The sequence below is a fragment of the Squalius cephalus genome, assembly GCF_949319135.1.
Source record: "Squalius cephalus genome assembly, chromosome: 4".
NCBI lineage: Eukaryota > Metazoa > Chordata > Actinopteri > Cypriniformes > Leuciscidae > Squalius > Squalius cephalus.
The window spans coordinates 23,171,215-23,191,817 of NC_137125.1; the positions used below are offsets into that span (position 1 = coordinate 23,171,215).

A 20,603-nucleotide genomic window follows, 5' to 3' on the forward strand; every position below is an offset into this window, starting at 1 on the left:
TACAGGGTTCCCTCGCAGCTGTACTCAGGTACCATTGAAGACATTATCAAGGAGCTGCCAATGAAAGTCGTCCTGCTTCATATAAACCATAGAGTGGTCAGCTTTAAAGCAGAATATTAAGTTTTATATTATAAGTATTTATGGGCCGGTTTCCCGTACGGGGATTAAGCCTAGTCGTAGACTAAATGTCATTTTAAACCTGGATTTATTGAAGTAGCTTTCTTACACATGGATTACAATAGTCTCAGACTTGCACTAGTCTAGACTTAAACAATCGGATTTCTAGAAGTAGGATTAGACCTAATTCATTTCTAAATGAAGTCTTAAATTAAACCTGGTCAGAAGCAGGTTTAACCTCAGATTAAAAACGTATTGCCTCAAGGCTCACGTCCACAGTAGCAGAAAATGGATTACCTCGACTATTTCAACGACAATCAGAGACCACCACCAAGACCAGAAAGAAGGTTGCTGAAAGACAGGAGCAACCCACTAAATGATTTTGATGATTTACATTTTCTTGACCGTTTCCGTATGTCAAAGGAAAATGAAACAGAAATAATTGGTTTGCTGCAGCCCAAGCTTTCAGGTGACTTAGTCAGGGGCACCCCTATTTCTCCTTCCTTACAAATATTAATTACCTTAAGGTTTTTGGCATGTGGAACCTTCCATCGTGAAACTGGGGATTTGTGTGGTGTAGGTGAATCAACAGTGTGCAAAATAGTACACAAAGTCTGCAGTGCTATATGTGAACTGAAAAAGGATTTCATCAAATTCCCAAATGCTGCTGAACAGGCCACCTAAAAAGTAGATTTCTATGAATATGGGAACTTCCCTGGAGTCATTGGTTGTATCGATTGCTGCCACATTCCCATCAAGTGTCCCTCTACAGCAGATGCTGAGGAATTCAGAAATCGTAAAAACTGGTTTTCAATAAATGTACAAGGAGTGTTCACTCCCACTATGCAGTTCTCCAATATTGTTGCACGTTGGAAAGGTTCAACTCATGACTCAAGGATTTTCCTCAACTCCTCTTTGTACGGTCAGTTTGAAACAAGACAACACTCTGGAATTCTACTTGGTGACAGTGGGTATGCACAGACAAACTTCTTGTTCACCCCTTATCTCCATCCAGTCAGACCAGAGCAACAGCGCTATAACCAAGCTCACATGCTCACCAGAGGGCTAACAGAGCGCATGTTTGGTGTATGGAAGAATCGTTTCCAGTGTCTCCGAAATACACTGCGGTTTGAACCTAGGAGGTGCTGCATTGTTATTATTGCAACAGCAGTGCTTCATAATTTTCTTAAACAGTGTGGCTGCCCAGACCCTGATATTGAAGATGATGATGACCAACATGTCCCTATCGCTGAGCTAGCCAATGACAGAAATGGACTTGCTTGCAGAGATGCTTTTGCTTTGCAGCACTTCTCATAAATGAGCCTTGAGTGATACATAAATGATTGGCATAGACAGGTAAAAAAAAATTCAGGAAATTATTTATTTAACTGAGATTTTGTTCCAAAGACAATTGACACTGCTGCTGCTTCATGTCTCTCTCTTTCATAGACAACTCAAGATGAAGAATTTTCATTTTGACTTCATGTTCTTCTTTTAAATATTGTAATTCACGTTCATGGAACTCTATGGCAAGTTTCTCATGAATGGTCTTCCTTTTCCCTCTTGACCTGCTGCCTGGATTAGAGACTGCTGGATGCTGACTAATGCTACTGCAGGAGACTGGATGCTGCTGCATGTTGGTGCTGGCTGCTGCTGGATTCATTTGAGCATCTTGACTGTTCCCAAGTCCTGTGTCAAGATCAGGTCATCTTTGTATGGAAAAAAAATGTAGCATTACATTTGACTTCAACAATAAAGGTCATTACATAATTTCTGTTACAAGACATGACTTGCATTTAATTATGTTGGATGGGATAGCACATGTTACTGTAAATGAGACGTGTCCTATCAAATGAGTCTTTGAAAGATTCCTCACCTGAACTGTCCAAATGGTCATCATCTGGAATACCTTCCAGGGGTTGCTGACTTTCAATAATCCCAGCCAACAAGTCCCCCAACTCCTCTGTGTCTGGTGGAACTGGGAGTCCCCCACCTGTCTTGAAACGCTCTTGACGCGTAGCAGCAGTTGTTTTTTTCAGGTTTATTTTTATGTTTTTCCACAGGACCTTTACAAGACAATATATACTCTGAAGTAGTTGTTCTATATAATATTGTTTTCTTTTTACATTTCATTAATGAAAACATTTATAATTGACTGATTTGTAAGAATGGGGCAACAATAAATCTTACCTGAACTTGTTGGAGTGTCCGTTTGGTTACTTTTTCATTTGAGTTGAATTCATTCAATATGGAAATCCATGCCTTCTTCTTCTTGTTTTCTGTACCTGAATCATGCTGTTTGTTTTCAATTACAGGATAGTTTGATACAATTTGTTTAAAAAGGGTCTTCTCAAATTCACTGAAGTCTTTTGAGCGTTTTCTTCGGCCTTTATCCATTTTTTGGTTAAGTGTAGTGACTCCTGTTCCACACACTCCTTAAGACTAATGAATTACAAGTATTCCATACCAGGTTTTTATAGCAACCTCTCCTTAGCCACATGTGCATGCCATTAATCTAATCGGGTTTCCAAAAAATGATCTCACTTATCCTTGATTACCTTAATCTGAGACTCTGTAGTCTAGAACTAGTTAATCCAAACTTAAGCAACATCTCAGAAAGTCAGTTGTTTAGTATGGATTAATTTAAGTAGAATTAGCCTAGTCCTGGTTTATTTTAAGACCTTAACGGGAAACTGGGCCTATAAGTTTAATATTAACAGTTTTGGAAATGTATATAGTTATGGTTTGACATTTTTGCAGTTATTTGTTCTTGTGTATGTTAAAGTATGTTCATTATTGTTCATTATATTCAAATTCGAGTATATATTGTATTATCAATTTTATTACACAATCATTAAGGCGGTGTCTGTATACTTAAACTTCACCACCCCACAGACGGGTTCAAAAACTTAAACCTTAAAGCTGCAGTCGGCAAGTCTGGCAGATTGGGTCGACTTAGCCAAAATTTTGAATGTTTACAACTCTCATGCCCCTCCCCCACTACCAGCGAGCACCCTCCCATCGAGTTTGTGCTCGTCAGTGCGTGTGCACCAGATTTTCTGTGAACGCGTCCGTCTCTTCAGCATCGATTAACACCATGGACTCGGAGGTAGGCTGTCCTGGCTAATCTACCCATAGAAATCAATAACCGAGGAATTGGAAGCTTGTTAGTAGATTTTCTCTCCGCCATCATGCTTCATACAATCCAACACACCTGTTCTGTCGGAGCATAGTGTCGGTTTCAGTGAATATGATCAAAAAAATCTTGCCGACTGCAGCTTTAATGCTATATACACTAGCTGCCAAAATTTAGAATACAATTTTTTTTTTAACGCTTTAAAAAAATGTCTCTTATGCTAACCAATGATGTAATAATTTTATCCAAAATTCTAATATTATTACAAATAGTGATTTTCTATTTTAATATATTTTTAATTTTTTTGATATATATTTCTCGTGTGTATTTGAGTGAAACATTTTTGAGAAACCACCAAAATTTCCATATTTACACTTGTTCCAAACCTTTGAGTTTGAGTAAATGACACGTTTTGGGTGAACTATCCTTTTAAACTATCACCGCCAGTAGGTGGCAGCAAATAACAATAATAATAACTTATATAATAATAATAATAATATTATAAGTCACTTATATTAACTTCTTGTCTTGTAACATGCCCATGTTAAGTTGTTACTTCTATGCAATTCTGAAAGCCTGCGCAATGTCTTTTACAATGTAACTTTCACACTACATGAGTTTGGTCTTATGAAAAAACAAAATTGGTCATTTGTAAAAATAAAACAGGGATTTTATTACCTGTAATGACAGAAATATGTTTAAAGTCCGCCTGTGGTGAAAATCAAGTTTTTATTGTTGTTTATATATCTATGGGGTATTTTTAATTTGCTTTCAGACAAACCATGTGTAAAGTCATAAGTCAACACCATTGCTGAGTATTTTCTCCTAAAAACGGCAGTGAACCAAAGACTTGGGTACGTTTACACGACAACGATATGCTTAAAACGGATAAGTTTTTCCTTTGAGTTTTCTGTGTACAGATGACATCATTGTCAAAACGATCCACTTTCACAAGGATCCATGAAACAACAAAAAACACTGTATTCTGCTGCCTGGCCAATAGATGGCGATGAAATGCTATAGACTGAACACGTAAAACGCATGTGCATGACGTCATCGTCTTCACACATTCACATTTTTGCTGTTTATGTGGAGACCGTTTTCAAAAACATGCACTTTGAAACCCATTTTCAAAAGTTTGCGTTTCCATTATTGTGTAAATGAACGGCCGAAACGCATAAGTTTTACTTTTTTAATTGAAAATGGCGTCGTGTAAACGGCCCCTCAAAAACACAGTTTGAGATCGCTGGTGTTTTTGACATCACAAACTACCATGTAATCAATCAGTCAACGTGTGATTGCAACGAGTGGATCTCTGAGCTGCTGTGAGTGAGCGGAGGTGGGACTAATTTGCATATTCATAGAACCACGTATACAAAATGAGGCAAGAGTGTAGAGTAACATTCAAGCTGTTTTAAGGCATAACAAATTTTTCTCAAGGAATTGTTTAAATATGTAATTTTGGTGATCAAAATGAGTTTTAAAGGATAAAATTCACAACAGGGGGACTTTTAACAAAATGCCTATACAGCTCAATTTGTTACGGGATTCTATCAGCATCAAAAATGTAGTAAATTAAAGGGTCTCACATCTCCATAACTTTTCATTTAAGTGAGATGACAAAATCTGTAAGTTTGATGATTTTTATTACACTTTACAAAATTAAAAGTCATCATCCAGTGTGAATATGCAAGTGATTTCTGAAACTGCTGTATTTAGTAAACCTCTTACCATATAACAGAACACTACAGTTGATTTCAGGAATGAGTTGGCAAATGCTGTATCAAGTCTCTTTGATATGTGAAACTCTTCTCACACTGAAGACATGTATAAGGCTTCTCTCCAGTGTGAAGCCTCATGTGAATTTTAAGGTTTCCTTTATGTATGAAACTTTTTCCACAGTGAGGACAGGTGAAAGGCTTCTCTCCAGTGTGAACTCTTATGTGAACCTCAAGGATTGATTTGGTAATGAAAGTCTTTCCACAGTGATTGCACATGTGAGGCTTCTTTCTAGTGTGAGTTATTACATGATTCTTAAGGCGATTGCTGTCTGTGAAATTATTTCCACACTGATGGCATGTAAAACTGTTTACTCTCAAGTGAATCTTCATGTGCTGATTAAGGTTTACTTTACATCTGAAACTCTTTCCACACTGAGAGCATATGAAAGGCTTCTCTCCAGTGTGAATTATCATGTGATTCTTAAGATATTTTTGTGAGTAGCTCTTCCCACACAGTTTGCAGGTGTGAGGCTTCTCTCCACTGTGAAGCCTCATATGGGAATTAAGGTTTCCTTTGTGTGCAAAACTCTGTCCACACTGTTGGCAGGTGTAAGGCTTCTCTCCAGTGTGAATTCTCATGTGGGATTTAAGGTTTTCTTTGCGTACAAAACCCTGTCCACACTGTTGGCAGGTGTAAGCCTTTACTCCAGTGTGAATTCTCATGTGTTTTTTAAGGCTTCCTCTTTGAGTGAAACTCTTTCCACACTGTTGGCAGGTGTAAGGCTTCACTCCAGTGTGAATTCTCATGTGGGCTTTAAGGTTTTCTTTGCGTCCAAAACTCTTTCCACACTGTTGGCAGGTGTAAGCCTTTACTCCAGTGTGAATTCTCATGTGTTTTTTAAGATTTGCTTTTTGAGTAAAACTCTTTCCACACTGATGGCAGATGAAATTGTTAAATATGTTTTTCTGAGCTTTTCTTTTTTGTGATGAAGTCTCTGCGGATTTTTCTCCAGTCATGTCACGATGCTCATCACACCGATCTTTCTCATCATTTTCAGTCAATTCTTGACTTTCTTCTTTCAGTGCCATTAGGTCTAAAGCAAAAAAACAACAAAAAACACGCAAATTAACACCAGTTTAATAGCACAAAAGAACAGACATCAAAATATTGCATTAAAGCATCAAATTCAACAACATACTAGATCCTATACCTAATAAGCTAATGAAAGTGGAGTTACCTTATCTCAGAATCTCTTCTCTATTTGTTAACTGTTTGCTTTTTTAGGACACATCCTAAAAAGCAAGACAGTCTAAGAAAGCTGGCGGTTATCAAACCCTTTACCATTTGACCCAAGAGAACGTCTCGGTTACGTATGTAACCCTCGTTCCCTGAGTAGGGAACGGAGACGTTACGTCGGATGACGACGAATGGGGTTTCGCTTAGAAATCCTATCATCTTCGAGTATTAAAACACGAGCCAATGGCAAAGAAATGCCATGGGTCTGCGGAATTTGCATAGCGTAACTCCGCCCCACCCTGGGGGTATATAAGGAAGTCGCTGGCAACATGCAGATATGTCTTCGCTGAGGAGCCGAGACTGAACTCAGGCGTTCCAGCGGTACAGCGGAAGTGGCAGGGAGACGTAACGTCTCCGTTCCCTACTCAGGGAACGAGGGTTACCTACGTAACCGAGACGTTCCCTTTCGTTGTCACTCCGAGTTACGTCGGATGACGACGAATGGGGTTCCCGTATAATCACGCCACCTCTCGACTGTCTTCCAGTGCCCTGCGTAAGTCTGAGCTCCCTGTCGTGAGACTAGCACGGACGAAGGAGTCCTACTTAACACAGGAATACCAAGGTACACTGGGAAGCATATCCAGTGGAAATATGCAATCATGCCCAACCCGAAGGGGGGGACTTGGAATACACATATGACCCCGAAGGGCTGCATACGGAGTAACACTGGGGTGTCCAGCCGCAGGTGGAATATTTCAACCCCAGGGGTGGCAAGGTGGCTTGCCAAGGGAAAGACACATGCTAAAAAAGGCTTACAGTGGAAATACACATGTGGGGGTCGCCCGAAGGGAACCATGCACATGGAGACACCTAGCCAACGTGAAAGCTGCCAGTGGCATAACTCTGGCGTTGACGTCGTCAGTACTGGAGGAGACTCAGGGCTTATGAGGCTCACCTGAGGAATATCGCACGTATCCCGTCCGTAGAGAGGAATGGCGAGCAAGCGAAGACACCTGAGCAGAATCTAGCACCGGCTAGTTGAAGCGAGTACATGAGAAGAAACTGGCTCTACTCGGAGATTGTAGAATCTCGCGAATGTGTTAGGTGTCGCCCAGCCTGCAGCTCTGCAGATGTCTGTTAGCGAGGCGCCATGCGCTAGAGCCCAAGAGGATGCCACACTCCGAGTGGAGTGGGCCGTCACACCAAGGGTGCACGGACGACCTTGCTGCTGGTAAGCCAAAGCAATGGCGTCCACTATCCAGTGAGACAACCTTTGTTTGGAGAGAGCCTTTCCCTTCAGCTTCCCACCATAACAGACAAAGAGCTGGTCTGAGGTCCTGAAACACCGCGTTCTGTCTACGTAAGCACGAAGGGCGCGTACTGGACAGAGCAGTGCCAAGGCTGGGTCTGCCTCCTCCAAGGGCAGCGCTTGCAGGTTCACTACCTGGTCTCGAAAGGGTGTGGTAGGAACCTTGGGCACGTATCCAAGCCGGGGTTTCAGGATCACGTGAGAGTTAGCCGGCCCGAATTCCAGGCACGCTTCGTCAACCGAAAATGCCTGCAGGTCCCCTACCCTCTTGATGGAGGCCAATGCAACCAGGAGCGCTGTCTTCATTGACAGGAACTTAAGCTCCACTGATTGCAGAGGCGGGAGCACTCTGCAGGGCAGTTAAAACCACTGAGAGGTCCCAAGAGGGTACGAGGGGAGGACGAGGAAGATTTAATCTCCTGGCTCCCCTCAGGAACCTGAGGATCAGGTCGTGCTTTCCCAAGGACTTACCATCAACTGCGTCGTGATGTGCGGCAATGGCGGCAACATACACTTTCAGGGTGGAGGGAGACAGCCTTCGCTCCAACCCTTCTTGCAGGAAGGAAAGCACGACACTGATGGGGCATTTTGTGGGTTCTTGATGTTTAGAAGAACACCAGGTGACGAAGAGGTTCCACTTCAACGCATAGACATGTCTCGTGGACGATGCTCTAGCGGAAGTGATGGTAGCCACCACCGCTGGTGGTAGGGTACTCAAACCTGCCACACGTGGAGGTTCCAAAGACCGGGACGAGGGTGCCAAAGGGTGCCCCGTCCCTGAGAAAGGAGGTCCTTCCTCAGAGGAATTGGCCAGGGAGGAGCTGTCGCAAGGAGTATGAGTTCTGAGAACCAGGTGTGGTTGGGCCAGTATGGGGCAACCAATATGACCTGCTCCTCGTCCTCCCTGATCTTGCGCAGGGTCCGCGCAAGAAGGCTCACTGGGGGAAACGCATACTTGCGTAGGCCCCGCGGCCAGCTGTGCGCCAGTGCATCCGTGCCGAGCGTGCCCTCGGTCAGGGAATAAAACAGGTCGCAATGGGACGAGTCGTGGGAGGCAAACAGGTCTACCTGTGTTTGCTCTTTTCCCAGTTGACCCGAAGGCCCAGACGGGCTAAGTGTTGGAGCACCAGATCCCTGTGTTCGCAAACCTGGTCTCGAGAGTGAGCTAGGATTAGCCAGTCGTCGAGATAGTTCAGGATGCGAACCCCGTGTTCTCGGAGGGGAACAAGGGCTGCCTCGACGACCTTCGTAAAGACGCGAGGAGACAGGGCTAGCCCGAAAGGGAGAACCGCGTACTGGTATGCCTGCCCCTCGAAAGCAAACCGTAGAAACGGTCTGTGTCGAGGTAAAATGGAGACATGGAAGTAGGCGTCCTTCAGGTCGATCGCTGCAAACCAATCCTGTGGCCGCACACACTCGAAAATGCGTTTGGCCGTGAGCATCTTGAACGGCAGCCTGTGAAGGGAGCGGTTCAGGACGCGCAGGTCCAGGATCGGTCGTAACCCACCCGATTTCTTCGGAACAATGAAGTAAGGGCTGTAAAAGCCGGACCTCATTTCGGCTGGAGGGACAATCTCGATCGCACCCTTCGCCAGTAGGGTGGCGACCTCCGCTCTCATGACAGGGGCATTGCCACCGACCATAGTGAAGCGGACGAGCCTGATGGTTCTCGCGACCCAGCGGGACAGTCTGGGAAGCTCTAGCCAGGCTTCCAGAAAGTACACCAGCGGGGTCATACGAACCACAGACGTACCGTCGGGGGTGCAGCGAGGCGGAATGACCGGCCCAGGCGTGGGTGGCATAGCGGCCCGGTGCGGGGGCACGGTCATTAGCCGCGTCCTGCCAGAGGAGGCCAGGGGAGGACCAGCGTCCCACGGGGGCGTGCTCTGGCAGGGGTCTGGCGACAGAGGGGGATGAGAGGAGCGTGGCCCGTGGGCGGCGCGTGCTCTCATCCGCACACTCCGTGTGCTCAGAGATGGGATAGTGAGTTCTTTCTTTAACCATTTTAGGGTGCTGCCCGTCGTGGGACGAGCAGCGGGAATGGGAAAACCAAGGATTCTCCCCCGGCCCTCCACCGGGGGAAGGAGCGGCCCTGCTACCGGCTCCTGTACAGAACTCATCGCCATCTCTGAGCAGCCCGTCTCAGGAGCGCCGCTTAGCCTGGCGTTTAGCGGGGCGCGGGGCGGGAGAGGGCTGTGGCGCCTTCCTACGGCTTCCTCTACGACGCGACCCGGGAGCAGCGGACTGCTGGGGCCGATCGGGAGGGGCGGGAACCGCAGGAGGGCGCCCTCGGCGGCGAGCGGGCTGAGGCACCTGTGCCGACGGCTGCGCCGCCGAAGCAGCGGGCCGCCGGGGCAGGACATGTTTTAAAGCCTCAGTCTGCTTCTGGGCAGTCGAGAACTGCTGGGCAAAATCCTCGACTGCACCGCCGAATAGGCCAGCCTGGGATATGGGGGTGTCGAGGAACCGGGTCCGCTCGGCCTCCCGCATATCAGCCAGGTTTAGCCACAGGTGTCGCTCCTGGACCACCGAAGTGGCCATCACCTGACCCAGCGAGCGTGCGGTCACCTTCGTCGCTCGGAGAGCAAGGTCGGTGGCGGCACGCAACTCATCAAAGAGTGCTGGGTCAGACCTCCCCTCGTGCATATCACGCAACATCTGGGCCTGGTAGACCTGCAGATTCGCCATGGCATGCAGTGAGGAGGCCGCCAGCCCCGCAGCTCTGTAGGCCTTCGCCACGAGGGTGGAAGAGAACCTACAGGCCTTGGAGGGGTGCTTTGGGTCCCCGCGGGAAGAAGCACTCTGAGGACACAGCTGCATCGCAACAGAGCGTTCAACCTGGGGAACCCCAGTGTACCCTTTGGCGGCCGCCTGATCAAGGGGAGGCAAGGCGGAGGCGGTCGCCGAACGATCACGGGAAGACAATGGTGCCTTCCAGGACCTCGTGACCTCCTCATGCACATCCGGGAAAAAAGGCATTGGGGTTGGCCGCCGACGCGGATCAGCAGCCGCACCCAAAAACCAATCGTCCAGCCGCGAACGAACCGGCCCAGGTGGCGGGGACCACTCAAGACCGATCGCCGCGGCTGCCCGGGAAAGCATGGCCGTCATCTCGGGATCAGACTCGGACAATGCTGGGACACCCGAGGGTGGCAGCACAGCCGAATCCTCACTTCCCGAGGACTCCTGCCCACCTTGTGATGCAGCGATCGACATCACGTCATCCTCTGGAGCGCCGAATGAAACTCGCGGCAAGTCAGAGGACTGTACAGCGGTTTCCACGCGGACACTCGCGGGTTGCACGGGAACAGAGGGAAGTGTGGAGCGTGGAATAGTCGGCGCTTTGTTCCACACTGTAACCCTCAGATCACCCTGGCCGCCAGCCGAAGTACCAGCCCTCTCGGGACCAGTAGATCGGGGTGCGGATGAGGGGACTCTCACATGAAGATCATTGAGTCTCGATCTCAACCGTGCGATGGGCATGTTCCCGCAATGGGAACATGACTCATCCACAAACGCTGCCTTAGCGTGCTCGACACCCAGACACACAAGACAGCGATTGTGCCCATCAGAGTCAGACATGAATAGACCGCAACCAGAAGTGCACGGGCGAGGCATCTTTAAAAAGACGTGCCGCGTGCAATGCTCTTTTGTGAAAGGAGATTTCTCCGCAGAGTGTTGAAGCGACCAGGGAGAGAACACACAAACTCTGGCAAATCACTGCACAGATCAGCAGGGAATGTGCACTCGCTGGAACTCGCTGTCACACCAACACCTGGAGAGAGGCTCGTCTCGAAGAGATGAAGAGATAAACTCAGGATTTGGCTGTGGAGTGAAGTACATCAACTTGGCTCCGAAGCGAAAACATATCTGCATGTTGCCAGCGACTTCCTTATATACCCCCAGGGTGGGGCGGAGTTACGCTATGCAAATTCCGCAGACCCATGGCATTTCTTTGCCATTGGCTCGTGTTTTAATACTCGAAGATGATAGGATTTCTAAGCGAAACCCCATTCGTCGTCATCCGACGTAACTCGGAGTGACAACGAAAGGGAACTGGTTTATTATTGGCCAATCTGCCATTCATGTCTAAAATATTCGCAAAATAGTGTCCTCTCAACTATGTTCAGTTTTAAAGAGAAACTGTTCTTCAGTCAGGACCACAACATTCTCTTGCTTACCTTGATAATTATGTTGGCATTAGTGGACAAGCATTAGCATGGTTTAGGTCTTATCTGCCTGACTGCTACCACATTTGTCTGAATGAAGATGTCTCATCAAACAAGTGTGGAGTGCTACAAGGCTCAGTATTGGGTCCTCTGCTTTTCTCCTTATATACACTTTCCTTGAGGGACATTTTCATTCGTTTTTACTGTTATGGCAATGATACTCAATTTGATATTTCCTTACAACATATGACAGTCCACAAAAGTGTTTTCCTGCCTGACTCCTACATTTTTAAAGGGGACATTAAACAGCGTAACTTAACTAACGATAGCTATTTAGCATGTATAACGGGACAGAGTAATTTTTGAAACGGCTTTATGAATTAAACCTTCTGCATTTCACCAAGTCAATAATTAAAGTTGAATTTAATATCCACTGTCACCATCTGGCTGATGAAAGCAGTTCATTTTGTAAGCTAGTAGTCCTTACAAGCTTTTTCAAGCTAGCAGTAGTAGGCATATGAGACATACCGGACTAATACAAATATAACGTGGACCACAGGTCTTTGAGATAGATTACAAAATATGACACTGGAAAGCTTTAGTTTGAGGTGTTATTCAAAATACTTTGTTCTACAAAAAGTGTCTGCAAGCTTACCCTGTTTATGGAGTGTATATTTTGACAACAATGATAAACTGCATGGCTATGTTTTTTTAATTAGTTATATCTTACAGTGAGTTTCCAGTGGCAGTGAAGGTGGAAATCTGCTCAGATACCTGAGTGAGCTTTGTCAGGCTTTTGGACACCTTTGTACTGGGCAAGCGTGACTGTTGTCTCCGTTTTTAGTGGTTGCAATGCCACAAGGATGGACACAGACTTGCAGATCAGACCAGACACAATGTCTTTTCTTAAAGTAAAAAGTCCTTGTCCACCTTTCTTGGTGTGATCACAAACTGTTGAGCACCTTTGGAGTACTACGTTATGCCAGCCATTTGTAAGTTCTTACTTAAATTGGAAAGCCTTCAAATATGTGAGCAGAAGTTGTGTTGAAATGCTGTGACTTTCGGTTTAGCCTTCATTCTTTTGCCTTACATAACTAATGGTAAAATAAGTTTCCATTAAATACTGACAGGGTGGATTTTGGAATAAACTGCTGCTTCAATGTATATGTAATGAGTGATTATAATCAAGGTATTAATCAATATTTTTCCTTCTAAATATCACATGACTTGAATGACTTCTCTAGGCTTGTGAGATTTTACTTTGTTATAGAAGTTACCAGTGTGATAACTGAAATGTTCTTTTCATGTATTCTCTAATGTCTGTATTTGATATGAATGGAGTAACAGCGCTTGGTCATTTAGCCTGGCTTCCAGAAATGAAATATGGAAAGATGTTTTGTTTGAGAAAGATCTTCAACATGTGTCAATACATACATACATCTGTTTTTCTAGGGTACTATGAAGTCTATAGTTTAAGGGACCATCTCTTTGTTAAAGCCTTACTTTCCAGTTAAACTAAAGTGTAGCACTCCTTGAGAGAAAGAACGTATTATCTTGATGTTTTGAGTAAACTCTCCTGTTTATAGTTAGAGCCAGGCCAAATCCAACCTTGGAAAAGCTGTGTGTCGGTGTGTGTGTTAGTCTTTTTGGTTGCAGGTTAAGGAACCACTGGCATTATTAGAGATTGACTGAGTTGTTGTTCTGGACAGGCTGGCACCCAGCAATACAGATCTGCGACCTGGAAGGTCATGACGTGCCTAACTTCAGGGTCCGAGTGTCAGCTGCATAGTCAATATAGATATGATTCAGTCTATCTGTTTATGTGTGGAAAATTACTATGTTTATCTATTTCTTAGCCAATGAGAATCATTCAACCTGAAGCAAGGACGTAGCTTAGACCTTGGAACCTTTAGACTTCCTGCTCAGCTACTGTTTGGACGCTCTTGTTTACTGCTCCGCGCTATGCTCTATCGCTTTTATATTTTTATATTTTATCCTATGCCTAATTTTAACTTCAGCAAATCAGCACAATGCTCAAACGACAAAGATTGCTACAAAAAAGCAGAATTCTTTTATCCGACCAGCCTCCCACTGAAAGCCATCAGCTTACATTCTGGGGAAGGGAAAACACAACTGCCTACATTCAAAAGGATAAGAGAGAAAATTCCTCTTCTGCCACAGACTTTTACAAAGGATTGCAGTTCTAGAAACAAAGTTATTTGTGGGACCACCAAATCAGACGGAACACACAACAGAGCTTCATCATGGACGCCCTCAGCATACAGCCGGTGAGTCCCATGAATCTAGTGCTCCTCGACAGGCCATACTGAGTGTAGAGAAACAAGCCGTAACTGATCAACATACAAATCGATGGAACAAACAGGGAGCAAGACCCAAAGGCACTCGAGACATCAGATTGTCACGGGCATCATATATTGCCGCAGTAGCATCCTCTACCCCAGATACGGCTCTGACAAGGATTGCAAACACTGGTCTCCTACCACCGCCTATACATCTTGAGAACAGATTTGAAGTATTAATGATTGTAGATGAGGAATCCCCAAAAGTGATGTATGTGATCAAAAAAAGATCGAATCAGCCAGTAGCTAACACTGATGCTAACTGCAAGGTCGAGCCGACAGCGGCACTCAGCTCAGAGGCGCAGCCGAGCACAGGACTCTGATAGTGGGTGACTCCATAATCAGAAATATTAGCAGCAGGGATACAACTATGTGCTGCCTTTCACATGCAACAGTGCAGTGTGCGCCAATCCTGAATTTGCAAGTGGAAAGACTGAAAGCTTCTCCAGAGAGGAAACGGATCTGCTCATGCACGAGGTTAAAGCGCGCAAGCAGACCATCTACAGCACAAGCCGGATTCCACCATATCTTTATGTACACAATAATAATGTTTAATAAACAACTTCTGATGTAAACAGGGAACTTCAGAACATTCTGTTGAAACATAAGACTGCAAATCGACTTATCATTCATGTGGGTAAGAATGAGATTCATAAAGAGCAGTCAGAACTCCTTATGAAGAATTTCAACTTTTTGAAACACTTAAAAAACTGAAAGTTCAGACATTCATCAGTGGATCACTCCCAGCAAGAGGAACAAACAGGTTTTCACAGTTGCTTGGGCATAATACATGGCTTCAAAAAACCTGCAATGTAAAAGGAGTGAACTTCAAAAAGGAGTGAATCTTTTCTGGAGTCAGAGATAAATGTTTCAACAGGATGGCCACCACCCAAACATACTTGGTTCAGGAGTGTTAAAGGACAATATCTACTTCTCCCTCAATCATCCTTCTGCAGTGTGTGCCAATCTGAATGGCACACACACACACTTGGACACAGTATGAATGACCACGGGACTTCACTTCAGCAGCAAAATGGACATGCGGTTGACATATCACACAAGGACAATGATAACACCACTCAGCCACAACAACCTCTGCTCACGGACACAATCTCAGCTGAGCCCTGCCCACAGAGCTCACCACCGACAAACTGTGACACATTAGAACTGCTTGAAGGTTCAGCACCCAAGGACGACTTCCTGGAAAACAGCCAGGAAAACCAGGACAACATATTACAGCCTCCGATAACACCAGAGCAACAGCCCCTCTCACCAGACACGTTATTCCTCTCTCCAGCATCTCCACTTCTGTGCTTCTCAGAGAAAATGGAAGAACTGGTGTATGCTGGAACCAAACTATCCCACTCTATTGCTGCGAGCCCCCAGCCTCTGCCACAACGCCGGGGCCCACACCCTCCTCCATCTGCTCGAGGTGAACCAAAAACTGATACCAGCTCTCAGTGATATGTGTCGGGTCCCCTCTATGATAACAGTAACTTTCTCAAATGTTTACAGAACAAGCGGGAACCCAGTGTGCCTGTATCTTTCTCTATTGCTGTTCTATTACATGATAGAAAGTCTAAGGCCTTCAATAGCCGTACAGCAAACCTAATCTGGTGCCTATTACACGACAAACTAAGATTGCTGTGGGGACAAAAAGTAAGACTGTTAAGTTAGCACTTTTAAACATCCGCTCACTTAAAAATAAAATCACTTCTAGTCAACGACTTAACCACAAACAACCTGGATTTTATGCTTCTAAATGAAATCTGGCTAGAAGACAGCTGCAGTGCTACAATCCTCAATGAAGCAGCCCCCCCTAACTTTACTTTTATGAGTGTCTGCAGAGTGGGTAGGAGAGATGGGGGTGTAGCTGCTCTATTTAAAGACAATGTAAGCAAATATCATTTGGGAATTACCCGTCTTTCGAATATCTGGGTATTGGGTTAAAAGGTGCTCCACGCATTTTACTTATTATTATTAACAGGTCTCCAAAATACTCTTCAGTCTTTGCTGAGGACTTTACAGAACTGTTATCAACAATTACCTCAGAGTTTGACTGTTTTGCCATTGCTGGAGATTTCAATATTCACATAGATAAAGCAGAAACCAATATGGAAAATGAAATTAAAACGGTTTTAAAAACTTTTGATCTGACTCAGCATGTACATGGACCTGAACAGCCTCTAGATTTACTTATCAGTAAGGGTCTAAACATTTCATCGATTGTTATTAAGGATGTAGCGCTGTCTGATCATTTCTGTATTTTCTTTGATATATTGATCTCTCCTGCCATTGAAGCTAGATCTGTGTCTATCAAAAAGAAATGCTTAAATGAGAACACTAGTGTACTATTTATGAGGGCTATATCCTTAAAGGGATAGTTCACTTTGAAATTAAATTTTGGTATGTTTTAGCTTACCTCAAGTGCATCCAAGATGTAGGTGTCTTTTTTTCCGCAGTAGTTTAAATTTTGATATTTTTAGGTCAAACCGTTCTTGTCTGTCAGTCATATAACGCAGGTCTATGGTCACCACCTCAAAGAGCATGAACAGGAAAGTCCAAATTAAACAATTCCCCATCGTAAGTACACATTAATGGCCTAAGACACGAAACGAGCGGTTTGTGTGAGAAAACGAACAGTATTTATATTGTTTTTACCTCTTGTACACAACCACGTCCAAGTGATCAGAGGGCTGCTTTCATTTTAATACACAGATCTAATATACACATGCAATATCTCTCCCTGCGGTTTATGTTCACAGACATAACCGACTGTGATAAAACTTTGTGTTTTTGACAGTTTAAGCGATGGGTAGTTGACGTGACGTGGCTTTTTCACCGTCACAGAAGATAAAAAATAACAACGACGACAACGACACACATGCATTATATTGCACTGCATATAATGTGTGCTGGTCAACTAGTCTAAAATTAAGAAACCCCTAGAAAACAGTAAAAAAAAAAAAAAAAAAAAAAAAAAAAAACCAATTACGATAGGCTACTTAATTTATTATTCCAATATCCAAATATGATACTAAATACCACAGGGAAAAGGGCTTCTATTTGTGACGTGCTGTCTTTGCATTTGAACATTGCACATTTTAAACAGGACATGCATTAGCTGAATAAATGTTAGTCAATACAAACATATTTATAGAAAACAGTTGACAATGAATAGACAGGAGTCCAATAATAGCAAAACGAATCACTTCTTCTAAAAAGAATATCAAGTATTTAGACGAATCTGACATATAATGAGGGCTGTGTTAACAGTAAAACGTCTGTCATTTAACAAATTTTAAAAACACGGATGGATAATACAAAATGCTTTCTGACATTTTGACAGAAAAAAAACAAGCAAGAACAAAATTTAAACTTAGTACGTCAATTTTTATTTTACAATTATCTTCTCTCTGTGTGCGCGAGTCCGTGTTTGTGAGAGAGCTCGCGCAGCACTGATACAACGGTACTTTTTAATCAATAAGTAACTAACACAATTAACACAATAACGTAACACATGAAGGCTACGTTTCTCATCACTGAGAATGAATAAATAAACGCCTGTTTCTCCAGATTCGCGCTTATCAATAATCCACAAATCACATTACTTTCATAATCACTAAGCCATAACGATTTCAAATTTATTACGATTTATCGTTCAGCATTAGAGCATTTTATTATTTGTATGGCTGAATGATGTCTTCCTCTTTTCTGAGTGACCATGAATAACGGAGTATTTTAAGATAATCCATCCGTGTGATCATCGAATCCATAGGATTAAGTTAACTCAATGTGCTTATCAAAACTCAAAATGCTTATCCGCTGCGCAAAATGCGTACAGGTTGGCAGGTCTGCTACTCCAAGACGGAGTTAAGTCTTGTCATCATCACCAGGAGTGATCCTGCATAGAGACTTAAGTTGTTTCTGTTCATATCCTGAAGTGTGTTCTTGCCACAAATCAAAGAAGGTGGATTTTGGAAATGCTTTGGAGACTGAATCAATGACTCATTTGAGGAAGGAGATAGATGCACACAAGGAAAATCTGTATGATGGCAGACCTTATGATGGGCAGATCATGGAGGTTCATGGAGATGAACTAAAAATAAACTGCATGAAGCAAAAGAGTGAGAATTAATTTGTGTGGCTGGAGAAACTTGACTGCATTTATGACTCTTTTTATGCAATGACTATCTTTGTCCTTTGGTGTGACGTTTTGTCCTATGGTATGACAAACATAAAACAACAGAAAAATATACTTATTTTAAAATATCTTTTTAAAAGAAGAGTCAAGTTTGGCATTAGGGGAGTTACAATAATATCTCCTCTTAGATAGGTACAATTTCAAACAGTTTTGTAAGGTTGGCGAAAAAGTTTTATTGACATTCGTAGGTAAAGGTTTATCAAGTTCATCTATTCATGGTGAAAATTATTCTAATTAGTACTTTCATGTAAAATAAATATCACTTTAAGAAAATAATGTTTTAATAATGTGAACAATTCTGTCTCAAGTATTTTTTTTATGTTATTTAATATAATTTCTTAGTACTTTTTAAATGTCACACCATAGGACACATTTACAGTACTGTTGAGTGAAAACGTGAAAAAAATATCATTGACAAAATGAGTGACCACTACCATTTTCTGAAACTGCAGTTTTCATACTATTTTTTCTTAAAAAGTTATGTTTTCCAAAAAAAGTATTCTTTTTTTTTCTTGGCCATTTGTCAACTACCCAAGCGCTATAGAAGAGAACTTAGTTTAATAATCACGGGCTCTGCCATCTGCCATCCAGCTTTCTGTGCGCGTGCTTCAGATGTGTCCGCTCAGAAAACCATATATCCGAAGTTTAGACTGATATGGTTTTAAAACACATGCATATAATAAACTTTCTTGACCATGGAGAGCTGCAATGCAACGTGAACGTGGTAGAGATGATAATTAAAACCAAACAGATGTTTTGTAGTTTTTGTCAGAGTATCTATAATAAGAATAAATAGGCAATTACAGCATGGTATAATAAACTATCTATGGGGTTTTTAGAGCTGAAACTTCACAGACACATTCTGGGAACACCTGAGACTTATATTGCATCTTGTAAAAGAGAGCACAACAGGTCCCCTTTAAGATGCTACATTTACAACTGAGCTCAATGGAAGATGTGAAAGTCATATTTTAATATGGGAAAAATATTTTATTATTTTGTTTGTGTGCAAATGTTTTGACATATGACTAAACTATTGCTTGATTCAATGAGTAACGATTGCTCCAAGACTGGTTTGATAAAAATGAGAAGAAAAAATGTCCTTATAGACAACAATTGAAAAGTTGATCACTAACATTTACTTTATTCAAAAGAAATGTTCAAAAGAAAACTAACCTGTTTGTTCCTCATTTTCTTCTTGTTTCACACTGAATACTTCTTCAATCCTAATGTCTTCACTCTCCTCTTTAATAAACGCCATCTTTATAATAGTGTCATGTGGATCTCAGTCGCTTCACCAGGAGTTTTTTCTGTTTGTTTGTCCTGTTTAAGATGAGAATAATTAACAGAAAATATATCCAAACTAAATCTCTGTGTGTGTGTCTCAATCAGCTCTAGTTCAGTAGTTCAGTTCACTGGTAAGAGAGTCAGTCAGAGTGAGAGTTAATGGAATTAAACCTAATTAGACTAAAAACTTACTAGCCCTAAAATGTAATAAAATAATACATATAACACAGGCACTTAATATTTATTATTTATATTTGGTATTTTAATAAATACATTTAATATATTACACTATTTTAATAATCACAGTTGTCATTATGCTTTGTTTCTCTTTGCATTTACACTGTTTTGACCAGCACGTGACGTCAGACGGCGGTAGTTCGAGCGCTTTGAATCAATGAATCATTTTGAAGTGTTTGGTTCAATTGACTCGGAGTTTCAAAAGGCTCAGTTTCTCCATCACTACTTGCCATTGAGAGAATTCCTGTTTACCATAAAGTGGCATAGAGCCGCACATTTTCTGTTACTCATGTGTAGATTCACTTTACTCATAAATAATAACGTTCATTAATGGTAAATTAAGTATTACTACATTTTACAAAAAATAAATCTAAAATCTAAATAAATAAATCTACATAAAATCTAAGATTGTCTGAACGGGTTGAACTGATTTAAACACTTGGAATGTTTAAGAACACAAACCTTTCTTCAGCCAAATCCCAACAGATACAGGAGCGCGGCGCATACTTGTGACGTCACATCGCCAAAATAAAAGTCCCGTTCAGACGCTGCTGTCTAAAATCACAAAAGTGGATAGAAATTAACATACAATAAACAAATAATTAAAGAGATGTCAGAATTTTTTAGTTAAATGATTTGTGAAATACATAAATTAAGGTTATCCAATGATGTGTTGAAAATATTAAGAACCTCTAATGAAAAATAAAAAAGTGTTAGATGTGTCTAAGAAGCAAAACAGTATTTTTTAACAGTATCAGTAACAGTACTTTATTGAACAAAACAAACAACCAGAAATGTCCTTGTACAAAATATGAAATGTCTTAAT

The 20,603-nt window shown here is 42.6% G+C and overlaps 1 protein-coding gene and 1 pseudogene across 2 annotated transcripts; one reads left to right on the top strand and one right to left on the bottom strand.

Moving 5' to 3' along the window:
• Positions 1-405: 405 nt before the first annotated feature.
• LOC307157659 (putative nuclease HARBI1) lies at positions 406-1,434 on the top strand (annotated as a pseudogene). Its single transcript has one exon. The product of its transcript is annotated as a putative nuclease HARBI1 (transcript).
• A 3,449-nt stretch (positions 1,435-4,883) lies between these two features.
• LOC307157375 (uncharacterized protein) lies at positions 4,884-20,291 on the bottom strand. Its single transcript, XM_079869272.1, has 3 exons — positions 20,240-20,291; positions 19,430-19,576; positions 4,884-6,068 (listed from the first exon to the last, which is right to left on the bottom strand). Exons 2-3 carry the CDS (start codon positions 19,512-19,514, stop codon positions 5,011-5,013), a joined length of 1,143 nt encoding a protein of 380 aa, XP_079725398.1. The 5' UTR covers positions 19,515-19,576; positions 20,240-20,291; the 3' UTR covers positions 4,884-5,010.
• Positions 20,292-20,603: the final 312 nt, after the last annotated feature.